At 35.9% G+C, this 14,698-nt stretch overlaps 1 protein-coding gene across 2 annotated transcripts in view; it reads left to right on the top strand.

The window, feature by feature from the left end:
• The window catches only part of LOC127803936 (translation factor GUF1 homolog, chloroplastic), a 96,667-nt gene extending 82,271 nt beyond the window's left edge, over positions 1–14,396 (top strand). The window contains exons 18-22 of one of the 2 annotated variants that reach the window (XM_052340583.1): positions 4,387–4,474; positions 5,271–5,348; positions 10,193–10,268; positions 11,489–11,529; positions 14,112–14,396. In XM_052340583.1, coding sequence (XP_052196543.1) covers positions 4,387–4,474; positions 5,271–5,348; positions 10,193–10,268; positions 11,489–11,529; positions 14,112–14,207 — 379 coding nt within the window. In that variant the 3' untranslated portion in view covers positions 14,208–14,396. The remainder of the gene's footprint in view (positions 1–4,386; positions 4,475–5,270; positions 5,349–10,192; positions 10,269–11,488; positions 11,530–14,111) is intronic. The other variant, XM_052340584.1, reaches the window with a different exon arrangement.
• Positions 14,397–14,698: the final 302 nt, after the last annotated feature.

Here is a 14,698-nt window from a genome sequence, read left to right as displayed (position 1 = left end):
GGTCAATTATTCCAAAACTTCCACATCATGTTTCAAATTCAATTCAATGCCAAAATTCAAATTCTTCGTACTGATAATGCCAAAGATTGTTTTAATTCTATTCCTAGGGCATACCTAGTTCAAGATGGTATAGTCCATGTCCATCAAAATTCTTGTCCTAATACCTCTCAACAAAATGCGATTGCTGAAAGAAAAAACAAGCATTTGTTAGATGTTACTTGAGCTCTTATGATATCCTCTCATGTTCCTAAAATCTTCTGGAGGGATGCTATTCTTACTACTACATATCTTATTAATTGAATCCCTTCTCGAATTCTCAAATGTTAGATTCCATGTCAAGTTTTTCTCAAGGCATATCTTACCAATTGCCTCATCTCATCTATACCTCTTAAAGTGTTTGGTTGTACTTCTTTTGTCCATATTCCTCATCAAAATCGAGATAAATTTGACCTTAGAGCCCTTAAATGTATCTTTCTCGATTATACTCCAAATCAAAAGGGAAGGGATATAAGTGTTATTCTTCCCTCACAAAGAAATTCTATCATTCTATGGATGTTACTTTCCCAGAAAAACAGCCCTATTATTCCAAAACCAACATTCAAGGAGATAGTGAGAATTCAGATGAATTTTGGTTTTGGGATTCTAAATCATCTCCTACTAGTGTATTCCTTCTACTTCTAGTCAAAAGTCTCATTTCACTAAACATTAGTTAAATTTACAGCCTTTGAGTGTTCCATTATAGTAGTTACAGCCTTTGAGTATTCCTTCAATTGTTAACAAAAAAAAGTTAATTGTCTATTCTAGAAAGAAGAAATATCAAGGACATGTAGAAGAACAAGTGCAACTCACCACTAACCATAAAGTTGAACCAAATTCAATTACAAATGAGACACAAAAAGGTAACATTGTTTTTAATTTTGAAGAGGTGAATTTAGATGATCTTTATCTACCAATTGCCCAAAGAAAAGGTATAAGGTCATGCACAAAGTATCCCATCTCCAGTTTCTTGTATTACAAGAGATTGTCCCCAAAATATCGTGCTTTTAGTACTAAACTCACAAATATTTAGGTTCCTAATAATATACAAGAAGCTTTCCAGATACTTTAATGGAAGCAAGCTGTAAATGAAGAAATTAGAGCACTTGAAAAGAATGGAACTTGGGATGTAGTCAATTTGCCTCCTAGAAAGAATCCAGTTGGATGCAAATGGATTTTTACTATTAAACACAAAGTATAGGTGTCAAAAGGGCCTTCCCGGCCCGGCTCGGTCCGGCTCGAGTCGGCCCACGGGCTTTTTAAACGGGCCGGGCCAGCCCTTTTACTAAAAGGGCCGGGTCCTTTTGCTATGGATAGGGCCCGGCCCGGCCCACGGCCCCCCAACAAAAGGGCCTGACCGGGTCGGGCCGGGCCAGCCCGTGGGCTAGAGGGCCGGGTCGGGCCGGGCCCTTAGCCCACAGGGCCTAGCGGGCCGGGCCCGGTGGGCCCAGCCTTTTTTTTTTTCTTTTTTTTAAATAATTTTTTTAAAAATAATACATATAATATATACATATATAAATATCAAAATAATACATATATAAAAATTATTTTTTTTCTTTTTAAAATATTTTCTATCTTAATTCTTAAGTTTTAAATATTATTTCATTATTTTATATTTCAAAATTCTATATGCCTTATAATTTTTCTTGTGAATTGATATGAAAATTAATGTACATATAAAAAGAAGAATGTTTATTTATAATTTAAATATATAAAAAAATTTAACTTAAAAATTTTAGATAAATTGATGGTTATTATTTATATATATTGCAAAATTAAATTTTTTAGTATCCAATATCAATAATTACTAAAGAATAACAAAATTAAAAAAAAAAATGAGTAAGGGCCTTACTGGCCCATAAGAGCCTCATGGGCCCGGCCCATTAGAGCCCAAAGGGCCACGGGCCGGGCCGTGGGCCCAATTTCTTTGGCTCAGCCCGGCCCGTATGAACAGTAACGGGCTGGGCGGCCTGCGGGCCGCCCGACCCTTTTGACACCTCTAACACAAAGTATATGGAAGTGTTGAAAGGTTCAAAGTTCGATTAGTTGCTAAAGGTTTCACACAGGCTTATGGTATTGACTATCAAGAGACTTTTGCTCATGTTGCTAAATTAAATACAATTCGAGTACTTTTATCTCTTGCAGTGAATCATGACTAAAAATTACATCAATTAGACATCAAGAATGCTTTTCTCAATGGAGATTTAGAGAGGAGGTGTATATGGAGACACTTGTAGGTCTTGAGGATCAAACAAAATCAAACAAAGTCAAGTTAAAGAAATCTCTTTATGGTTTCAAACAATCTCCTAGAGCTTGGTTTGACAGATTTACTAAAGCAGTAAAGAAGTTTGGTTATTCATAATGTTAGTTTGATCATACTTTGTTTATAAACAGTTCTCCTAGTGGAAGCATATCCATTATTATTGTGTATGTGGATGATATAATCCTAACAGGAGATCATAAAGAGGAGATTAGCAAACTCAAGAGGTTTCTTGCAAATGAATTTAAAGTTAGAGATTTGGGAAATTTGAAATATTTTCTTGGGATGGAAATTACAATATTCAAGATAGGTCTTGTATTTTCTTAATGTAAATATGTTCTTGATCTACTTAAGGAAACTGGAATGCTTAGATGCAAACCTTCAGATACTCCAATGGAGATTGCAACTAAAGATAGAGAAGAAAGGAAAAATGCTCTGCTGGCAAAGGAAGATATCATAGATTGGTTGAATGACTTATCTATCTATCACATACAAGACTTGATATTAGTTTTGTTGTAAGTATAGCCAGTTAATTTATGAACAATCCCATTGAAGAGCATATGAACCGATTGTATCACATTTTGAGATACCTAAAGAAAACTCTTGGGAAGGTTTATACTTTAAGAAGACTAAGAAGAGAAATATTTAGGTATTCACAGATGTAGATTAGGCTGGTTCTATTATTGACCGCAAGTCAACTCTTGGATATTGTACTTATGTATAGGGAAACTTGGTAGCTTGGCGTAGCAAGAAGCAAATACTTGTGGCCTGAAGTAGTACAGAAGCTGAATTCCAAGCAATGGCTCATAGAATATGCTAAGAATGTGGTTAAAGCAATTGCTTCTTGAACTTAAAATTCTATCAGGTGATCAAATTAACATATTGTGTGATAATCAAGCTACTATAAGAATAGCTAAAAATCCAGTTCATCATAAACAACAACATATCCAGCCTTTATCCCACTATATGGGGTCGGCTACTTGAATTCTAAACTTCCATGTATTTCTGTCTTTTGTCATATCTTCATTTAGCCCCATACACTTCATATCAAAATTTAATGTCTCTCCCAAAAATTTTCTTGGGTCTGCATCTACCTCTTTTTTTGACTAATTGTTCCAAAAAATCCAGTTCATCATGATCGAACTAAATATGTGGAGAAAGACACTTCATAAAAGAAAAAGTTGAAGATGGAACTATCAATATTTCCTACATACCTATTGCTCTTTAAATTGGAGACATTCTAACCAAGGCTCTACTGAAGACCAAGTTTGAGGATATGAGTTTTAAGTTGGGTCTCCTTAACATTTACAACCTAACTTGAGAGGGAGTATAGAAAATATGTAATTATTCAGTTTTTTAATTTTTTATTTGAGTATACAGTTTGTTATAATTTTTTCCCTAGGATATTTTTTTCCCGCTACCTTGTTCGGCAGTTTCTAAGACCCGACTCCTATGGAGTGGTTACATCTGTACCATACATATACTTTGTCAATTTTGAATGAATGAATATTGTTTTTATGTCAAAAACTACACATAATTTAATACAATATCATCGTAGGCAAAGATCCTACTCTGGCTGCGTGTTTTTTTTCTTGTTTTTGAGGAAACTCTGGCCACATTTTAGTTGGGATGTGGGAGTGTAAATAATATGAAGAATAAAATTATCCTTCTCTCTAACACCGTAAACTTTGAGATGATAATTATTTAAAAGAGTTAAAACTATAAGAAGATCCAAGTTGCCTCTTTATATGAACTACTAAATGTCTCATGATGGTATTAAGCATCTCCATCTTCATACTATAATCAATTTTGAAATCTAAGATGTCTAAAAATGTTTTATTGTTGGCATCCAAATAGGTCTTTTAAACCAACACCTGTGTCCATGTTTTCGCTCCTTAGTATTCCTTTTCCTTCCTTTTTATGTTTTTTCCCCTCTCTAATGAATGATTCAACTTTAAAAACTATCATCTAACTCGCCCTTTTGCATGCCATGCAATTGATCACATCTTTTCTTGTAATTAGTGTAATATGGGAAACTTTCTAAGTGATAGAAATATGTTATATAACTTATGTTTGATTTTTACTGCTAGGTACAAGGAAAGTGAATTGATAAAGCTTGACATTTTGATAAATGGGGACCATGTGGAACCCTTGGCAACTATCGTGCATAAAGATAAGGTAACTTAGTTTGTTCCCTTTAGTTTCTCATTCCATTTATAAAAAAGGTGCATAAACAAATAAGGCTTACATATTCTCTGCGTACAATTTTTAGCAATTCTAGCTATTGTAAAAGGACATATTTGGTAAAGAAACATAATTAGACGAGAAATTTAAATTTACGAGGGAGATTAGAAAAAAGAAAAACGTAAAAGCAAGGTAATGACGTAGAGAACAATAAAGATATTAGTTTGATAGATAGTTCGAATGTTAGTGGAGAAATTTCAGTGTTGTCATTTTTTCTGATTCGTAACTATAGCAAACTGTAGTTTCCAAGGACATCATATATTACATTGTAACCAATACTTAATTAAGTGTACTATAGAGATGTGAGTTTCAAGAAATAACTGAAATGATCATCTTTGGTTTTATAAAGTCTAAATAGATCTCATTCTGTCTCAAGTGGTCTCTAATGTCTTTTAATGGCAATGAGAATCAGTTTTTTTATTTTTGTGTTGTCTACAGCATCCTCAAGTGCACTGCTACCAAAGTGTTTGAGAACTTATATCTGTTTGGAGAAAGATTAGATTTGTTGGATTGTGCTTTGTCAGCTGATATTCGTTGGTGGCATTTAAAAAAAATGTCTTGGCTATTTGTGATATGCATACTGAAGTGGTTAAAGCACAATACTTATGAATATTGGATTGTTAAGACTTTCAATTTTATAATTTCTTTGCTCAATAATTATACAATTTTCTGTTGATTTTCCCATTCATAGTTACTAAAGTTGTGAAATTGATATATGCTTCTTTTTCAGGCATATGCAGTAGGGAGGGCTTTGACGAAAAAATTAAAGGAACTTATACCACGACAAATGTTTAAAGTTCCCATCCAAGTAAGTTCTGAATCTTTCTTTCGAATAGACCAAGCAGTGACACAAATTTTAAGTCTTACGCCACATTCTAATCATATGAACTTCAGGTTATACGTCTTCTTGTTTGGTTCCCACCTTTAGAAAAAATCCTCTTACGTTCCTTGTGGTGTGGGCACAATGTAGATATCACACCACCCTTTATAGGTTGTATGACCGCCCATGAATCTTAAGCCAAGTTCTAAAATTCTCGAAGCTTAATAATTCATCCATCGTATTCCAATGATAATAAACAATATTCATAACTGAAATAAATAAAACATTATTCCTCTAAAATCCTCAAAATTTACAAAACTAAAATTACTGAATAAAATATCCTAAACTGAGTTGGCTGATAATATCTCAATCCAAGTCCACATCTGCCCACTAATCTTGCTAACCTGAAAAAATGTTAGTGAGAGTGATGAGCTTAAAATAAAGATTTTGATACAAATAATAAAAGAATTTCAGTTTCAAAGATTCACTAGGCTTTCCCATGCAACATGTATCAACACAAGAACTGATTCATGTAGTATCTCATAGTGTAAATAAATCATCATCTCAAATATTTCAATGTCAATATAGCTTAGATCCATTGATGCAAGAGGGGCTTAGTACTTTTTTCAGATCTGGTCAATAACTAGCCAATACCCTTATTTTCCAAAGTCCACCTATAACGACCCCACCACCCTCGGAGACCCCGCAATTGAGGAATCCAAGAGGAAGTGTCAGTAAGGATGGCACATACGCAAACTCAAATAGAAGCATCATACATATTCCCTGCTATTAACAACATACGCATGTTCATACATCATTACTCATAGACATATGCATTAGGGTCAACTCACCCACCATATCCCATGAGGGATACAACCTAGGCCATACACAAAATGTAACCTAGAACATCACATCTCAAAACACTCCCGAGGACCCTCCAATTGAGACAGCTCTGTACACACATCTACCCCGCAGCTCAAACTTCACTTGACTCACCCATTTCCTTAGCCTTACCCTTACTTGGAATGATGTAAAACAATTATGAGCCACAAGGCCTAGCAAATATAACTGAAAGAAAGTGAGCATGACAATCATGGGTATCGAGAAGCAATAAGAATCATGAATAACATTTAGAGCACTCATGCCACACCTCTTCATATTACTTTAAATGACAACAAGATGAAACATGCATTCATGCTCATATGCAATCTTTTAAAACCAAAACCATGGGACCAAAGTCCATAACATATCCATGGGACCGAAGTCCATAACATAACCATGGAACTGAAGTCCATCTTTGAGCCGAAACTCTCTCTGCGGATATATCCCGCGGACCCTGTCCGGCCCGTGCATTATGAAACCTTTAGGCATTTTAAAAACCTTTTCATGCACATGCTTCATGCACCGTCACAACCACAACCATTCATATTTGTAATGATTTCAAACACACGATTACCCGAAACAACATACATAAGAGGGCAAAACTCATGTAAGACAACATCAAACCCTTGCATGTCCTCAATAAAGCATCATTCTCAAAAGAAGATAGGGCGAGATGATACCCTATTTGAGGATCTAACGAAATTTAATAAAATCCAACCAAAAACAAGACACCGAAGACGTAAGAGCTATAGAGGGTTAAAGAGCGTGCATCTGAAAATAACAGTGGAGTATGAACTTGCATCTAAAGGCAAAAAGAGATATAGAATAGAACTTGTCTGTTAAAAGGAAAAGAGGAAGAACTTGCAAATTGGGAAAAGAATAACTTGTTGTATAAAAAGGAAAAGAAGATAAGAACTTGCCTTAGATATTTCCTTTAAGTCTCTCTAAGTGCCCGATTTTGCCGATATCACAGTTCAAAGCTCTTCTAGTAACATTAGGCATAATTGGTATAAGAATTATTACAAAATAGGTGTCAGACTACCAATTCCAACCCATCCACAAACTTTAATCACTTACCTTTATTCCTTCTTGCCTTCCCCAATTACCTCATATCATTTCATAGGCCAATTTAAGCCTCAGGGGGTTTATATAGGGAAGAAAAATGGCAAGGTGGTGATTTGGACGCATGGTAGCAGTTGGAGGTGGCAAGTGGCGGCAGATGGCAGCGGCTGGCTGCTGCGCACATGGCGTGCGCGTGTCCCCCCCCCCCCAACACACACACACCCAAAACAAAAAAACGTCGTTTTGGCGTCCTCTCCTGTTGGAAAAAATGCTCCATTTTCCTCCCAACGCCTGTCCTTGGAATCGAACCTGCGACCAGCCTCCTTCCCTTGCACGCGCGTGCCACTTCACCTACAAGCCTTCTCACTTATTATTACGCATATTTTATATTTAAGATGATCTAGTTGCCACTTTCCAAAATTACACTTAAACTCCAAAATTTTCAAATATTTCCTAATACTCCTTCAATCAAAAATACATTAATTTTAATATCTTCTACCTAATAGCTCACACCCAGAAGTTAACATTAAATCATAGATAAATGGGTCATTACACCATCCATGCACAAGTTAATGTAGTACTCTTTCCAGATCTAGCTCGTACCCTTTTCTTCCTAGATTCACCACACAAGGTAATCTAACACTCTTCCTAGATCTAGCCAATACACCTTTCTTCTTGGAGTTTACCATTGTACAAAGTTTTGCAGCATTGGATTTCCATATGCCACATTCACAAAATTCTTTTCAAAGTAATTTCACAATTTCAGTTTTTTAATTTCAAATCAATATATATCAAGTAACAGAATTGAGAATTTATATCATGTCAAAATAGTTTTTCAAACATGCATGGGAATAATTTTCAAAACATGTACTAGTGCATAAAATAACCACTTATCTAACCCCTTTGTAGAAAAAATCCACAAATATCGAGCAACTTCGCTCCTCATTGATTCTCGTAGCTCAAAGTTTAATGATTTAATCTTCCTCTAAGCTTGTATTTGTAAGCTTTCTAGGGTTCATCCAATTCCTCTATGGTTTTGGATTCAGTTTCCCCTTTCGTTTCTAATTCTCCAATTAATTATTATCCTTATAAAATACTAATAAGATAACGTATAGGCTTTTCTTCTAATTTATCCTCAAAATTTACATCTTCAACTATAATCCCTTTTCAACAAACAATTGATTTGTTTCCAAATTTTGGATAAGGAGTTCCTTCTTTTATGAGGAATTGATTTGTCCCCAATTCTTTAATAAATTCTAATCCTTCTCAAATTGACTTCCAATATATATATATATATATATATATCGTTCTGATTTATCTGAATTTATCCAAGACTTTATTTCTGATATCAAGTTTGTCCCCAATTCAAACTTCCTGCCCAATCTAAATCTCCCCACAACTATGATAATCCCTCTCATCTCAATCTCCATTTAGAATCTAAAGTCAATTCCAACCTCTTCAAAATTATGATTAAATTATTCTATCTGCAATGGTTTCAGCAATCCTATTTCCTGTTGAATTTCTCTTTCTAAAAATTTGGGTGTTACAGTAGATGTCTTCCAGGAGGTACCAAAGAGCTATGAAACTCATCAGATACCAGGCTATTAGGAGTATGACAAGGTGAAGATCTAAGCACTTATTAGCAGCAGTTAAGGAGAGAGGCAGGGAAAATCTGATGCCTGCTAATTGTAGTCCTATTGCATATATAGAAAACATAGTAGAATTCTAGTATGACTCAATTATGAACAAGAGGATAAGAAAGACCTTGAATAACTTTATGCTTAATAAACGGTGAGGGTTTATCCTTGAGAGACTATTTTCTTGCTAGGCAAGTTAGCCTGTTTGGGCCCCCATGGGCATGGTTCAACGGTAAAGCACTTGGAGGTTGAAGTGAGTATTGGACGTTCAAATCTTTGTGGAGGCAGGGTCTTGGTGTGCGTTGTCGCCCCTCCAGGGGGTTCCGTTTGCATGACGTAAAGGGGGGAACACAAGGAGGGCAGCCGCTTCCCAAAAGTCCACCACTAAGTGTGTATAGGCTATATCCGCATCCGGACTTACCTAGGGGGTGCATCAGAGGGGAAGGTCACTCGTCTCCGGGGACTAGTTGGGCTAAGCTCAGAACCCTGGGTTATCAAAAAAAAAAAGTTAGCCTATTTGGAATGGTGGACTTCTCTCCTAATATGACTAACCTACTAGCAACTCTTCATGGTGAGGTGTGTTTGGGTGAGGTGTGTTTGAGTTATCCACTGGGTTATTGAACCCCTACTCACAGCAACTACTAAACACATTAGGCTTACGTATGCTTGTCCTCTGCCTCCAATGGACACTTTTTGAATGGCACCCAATAGTTGGTCCCATAGTTTACCAAATAATGAGGCATATTTCCCACCAAATGATGTCAGATATGATGTGCAGCTCATAAGTTGTTAGCTGGTCCCATAGTGTACCAAATGATGTCAGAATTTTCTGCTTACATTTCTTTCTATTTTGATCTGGACTCTAGATTTATCAAGTTTAGATGTGCCCGTGCATTTCCTCTTGGTATGGCAACTTGTGTTTCTAACCTGTGGAAGCTGGATCATTCATTGTGAAAAACCATCTCGAAGACTCCAAGAGGGCCTAATAATATCTCATCTGTTTGATGGGATCATGTTTTTGAGTCTACTTTTCTTTACAGTCCATGGAGGCCAGAATTGTCTTTTTCCAGTTACTGTTCTCTTTGTGGTGGAATTCATTTTGCTTAGTAAAATATGAGTTCCAACAATTTGATAAACCTTAAATAATATAAAATGTATGCAACTAAGCATCGATCTATACACAAAAACTTAGTCTACTATGTTTTCCTTGGTGCAATTGACTTTAAACACATGCTGTTACATTCATTACAGGCATGCATAGGTTCCAAGGTGATTGCAAGTGAATCATTGTCTGCAATTAGGAAGGACGTTCTAGCCAAATGCTATGGTATGCGAACAAATATGTTCCTCTTGAATTTCAAAATTGCAAGCAACATAGTTTTAACTGTAGTCCTATTGGATTGTGAAATTGTGGTACTATCATTTAGGTGAAAGTGATACTATACTATGTCTTCCATATTTTTATTTGCATTATTTTCTTTCATGAAATGATTTCTTTTATTTGAATATCAATTCTTCTGCTAAAAGTAAAAATGATGTAGGGTATGTCATGTACCGACGGTTATAGAGGTATTAGAGACTTGTACATTGTATAGGCGGTTATGACCTTAATAGAATAAGTTATTGCAGTTGTACTCTTTTTGAATTTGGACTGCTATTGGCGCCTTTTCCAGGGCTATGGATCAGTATATAAACTGATCCCGCTCATTTTGGAGGCATCTATCAATACAATTGAGAACTCTCTGATCTTTCCCGCCTCAATTCTCTCTCTCTCTCTCTCTCTCTCTCTCTCTCTCAATCCTGTCCTCCTCTGTTCTCTGTTCTTCTCTCTTCCCCCTGCATTTCTTTTCATCCCCCCTACATTTCCTACCCAATTCTCAGAAATTTGGTAGAGAATTCCTTTGTCAGATCTAACGGTCTGACAGGGTATTGGACTAGAAGGGGAAGTTAACAGTACTGTGTCCTGTGTTCAGGACTTCTAAATGGAGATTTGGTTGATTAAATTCCTATATCAATATTTCTCAAAACTTATTTCTTTTTTGGTTTCACTAACCAATATTTATCTAAACTTATTATGTTACTTGGCATATTTGTTATATTTTATTAGATATAGAAGTGAAGGGCAGTTTTGGCAATTATGGGTTCGTCGGATAAAGAGTATAGAATGAGTGCACGGTATTAAGAATGGACAGGTTGTGTTTTTCCATCTTTTTGGGCTTCTTGTTTGTGTGTCGCTGCCATATCATAATTAAGAGAAATTTAGTAGCTAGTTTTTCTTGGTGAAAGAGTTGGGTTGAGAATTGACATTAAGCAAGTTGCTTAGGCATCTCTAAGAAGTTAATTTTAGGTATATAATATATAACTGTAAGCTGTAGATTTTTCTCTTCATGATAAATACAGAAAGAGACAGCTTGTGCGGCATTCTTCCAATCCATGTAACCTATACATAATTAAATGAGTGATGATTTTTTTTTTTCCTCTACTTTTCTGAAATGCAACTTATGTTTCTTAATTTAATTCCTAATCACATTCTGATTATTCATGCAGGTGGGGACATTACAAGGAAAAAGAAGTTGCTCAAAAAACAGGTGCAAGTTTGTGTTAATTTCAAATGCCCAGATATAATCTTGAAACTCCTCAAAAATTTTATTTTATACGAAGCTGTTAGTATAAGAAAGATACTGAAAACTGAAACAATGACATCCCTTAAATATTTGTTCCTGTTGCCATTCTGAAGGTAAGCAGAAGCATAACTCTAGCACACTGCTTGTATAACTGGAGGTCTAGGCTAGGAATTAAAAAAGAAAAGAAAATGCTCTTCATCCTTCTGCCAACTAAAGGGATCTAGTCCTCTCCTTCTACTTGGCCAAAGTTCTATTAAAAAATCAGCCATTTGGAGTAAAGCCCAAATTCCTTTCAGATTATTGGAGGTCAAAATTTTATGCTTAATGTTGTTCTACAAGAAAGCTTGTTCATGGTCAATCGATTGAATTCTAAATAGACCTATTATCAGAAGGTGATGAATTCCAACTCTTGAGATTACCATTCATTCCCTTTTCTTTTCTGCCATCCACCAATACAATTTCATCTGCAAATAACATACACCAAGGTACCTTTGCCTGGATATGTTTATTGAGGTCATCCATTTGCTCAACTTTTTAGGTAGCCAAAGAAAAAACAGGATACCACATCTTTTTTTCCCTCTCTCCATTCCACACGTTCAAATATCAATTCTTCAGCTACAGCCTACAGATGTCATAATCTAGGCAGTAAATGGGCATGTTACTTTCACTAAAATTGTGAATTCTAGTCTTAGTGCTAAATCAGGGTGTAACAGGATTGTACACGCTGAAAGCATTAAGTTTTTAATGTATTTTCACTTTACTTCAGTTAAGCGTGTGCTTGGGCTTTGCGCTTAAGCACCATAGGCCTTCTATGCTTAAGTGCGCTTAGCACTTTTGAAAACACTGGTTCCACCACTTAACTGTTGCCTTTCCACCTTCCCCTCTCTTTGTTGGGATTTGCCTATGTGGTCCATCAAATTGTCTTCATTTTTATTTTCATCACTACAAACTCCTATGCAACTGTCTATATTCTACTCCATCAAATGCCCATATCCTATACATTTTTTTTTTCTGTAAATAAAAATTCATTAAACAAGAAAAAGCACAAATCATCTACAAGAAAAAAGCAGGGACATACCCCGCAAAAATGAAAACTACACGAGCAGAGACGCAAAGCAAAACAGGAAACCATGGAGAGCTGCAATGCTACAACTAAAATGCCTCAAAACAGGCGAGGCAGACAGAAACAGAGCGAAGCATACAATAGCAAACCGCCCTAAAGAGGGAGAGGGCCAAAAGGAAAAACAGAGCAGCCCATATCCTGTACTTATCTATCATAATTTTCTGCATAGCATTGCAGTAACCTATTAGTGGCTAGCAAAGGACATGTTCATGTCTCAAGCATGGATATGGAGAGATCAGAAGGCATAGGTCTACCATTAATCTGTTATGACATGCTTTATAACTGAGGATGCACTCGATGGTAGGAACTCTTTACAAATGTTGACCGTGGACAGTCTGATCTGATGAGTTGTCATTATCATTGGGTTTGTATTTGAGCATACACCCAAACCCAGCCCTCACATCATGTACATTATCTCCATAGCCACCATATATTTTGCCCCACTACAAATTGTCATTATTTCCCAGCTTTTCCAATGCATCTAACAAACTTCGTGCAATCAACATCAACTATTTACGGGGGCATGTATTGAGTTCCTACAATTATTATGAGAAACCTCCCATCTAGTTATACTCATTGTTATGGATCACCATCTTAGTATATAGAATGCCTAATAAGGCAAAATGTAATCTGTCAAGCATCAGCTTGTCCTAATGAGCTTGATCAGACATATATATCAACAAATGACTCGGAGGACCTTATACTTGATGAACTGCTAATAACATCAGACATCAGAAACATATTAGCCAATCTTAGCCAGCAAAATCTGTAGCTCGCATGTAACTTAATCTAACTGAAAGTTTATGCTATTGATATCATTCAATTATAAGTATCATTCAAAGGGTTGTTTCTTCAATGTTTGAGAAATTAATGGGGGCTAGTCAAAGAACTCTGGAGAGTATTGCTTATGAGTGCAGCCCAGTAACAGACACCATGATGTGACAGATCCTGTTTATATTCTTGTGTTCCAGCCCATCCAAGGATGTTTAGAAATTGATAAATGCTTAAATCCAGTAGTACAGCGCTCCACAAATAATCCACTACAGAACAAGTGATTTTATATGGAAATTGTTCACACGTACATTAACTGGCGGGATCAATTATTGTGCTGCAAACCCACAATGCTGTAGTTAGAAAGGCATGCAAAATTCCTTCCTCTATATTGGGTGCTTAGAGATTAGTATGAATTGTTCAAAAGTGATTTTACATTGAAATTGGTCTCACATGCATGAATTGTACTCTTTCAACCAAAGCACGAAAGAGGTTCTGATGCAATAGATTTTCGTTCTTAATCATGTGTATACTTCAAATATGATTCAGCACATGAAGTTATGATTAATTCGTATCTTTCATTTAGTAATGCATGGAAGAAGCATAATATAGATCATTGCGTGTTGCTTGTTTTACTTTTGCACCCTGACAGGCTGAAGGGAAGAAGAGAATGAAGGCAATCGGCAAGGTTGATGTACCTCAGGAAGCATTCATGGCTGTATTAAAACTTGAGAAGGAGGTCTTGTGACCATCTATTTGACAGCTTTTGACCCTACTATTTCATGGACATGTATAGAGCTAAATTTATTGTGGCAAAGATGCAAACGGCAGGTGTTAATTTGTAATTGGTGTTAGTGGTTTGTATCAGCTAGCTTTGTCCGGCAATTATAATGCTTCAAGAGAAATTCATTAGTTGGTAGTGATGTTTGGAGTGGAAGTTTTAGTAGCAACAATAAAGTTGCTTATTTATAACTCGTTTAATTTTCTCAAAGCGAAGTCATATACACTAGAAATACTCTTTACAAATCACAAGGTGCCGCCTAAGTGAAACTATTATTTATGTTGTGTTGGAAGAGGGAACTAATGTGGACAAATAATCGCTTGTGTGACAAGTGATTTTGACATAGAATCGTGTGTTATACAAGCAGTTCGGTTTAACACTTAAAAAATTAATTGTCTAAGCATTATTGAATAACTGTTAGTGAAACTAGTGACTCGTGTTTAAAAACCAAAATGAGA

This window comes from Diospyros lotus, chromosome 6, assembly GCF_014633365.1.
Source record: "Diospyros lotus cultivar Yz01 chromosome 6, ASM1463336v1, whole genome shotgun sequence".
Lineage (NCBI taxonomy): Eukaryota > Viridiplantae > Streptophyta > Magnoliopsida > Ericales > Ebenaceae > Diospyros > Diospyros lotus.
Note: the sequence above shows the minus strand (reverse complement) of the source record. Positions and strands in the feature narration are given on the sequence as shown.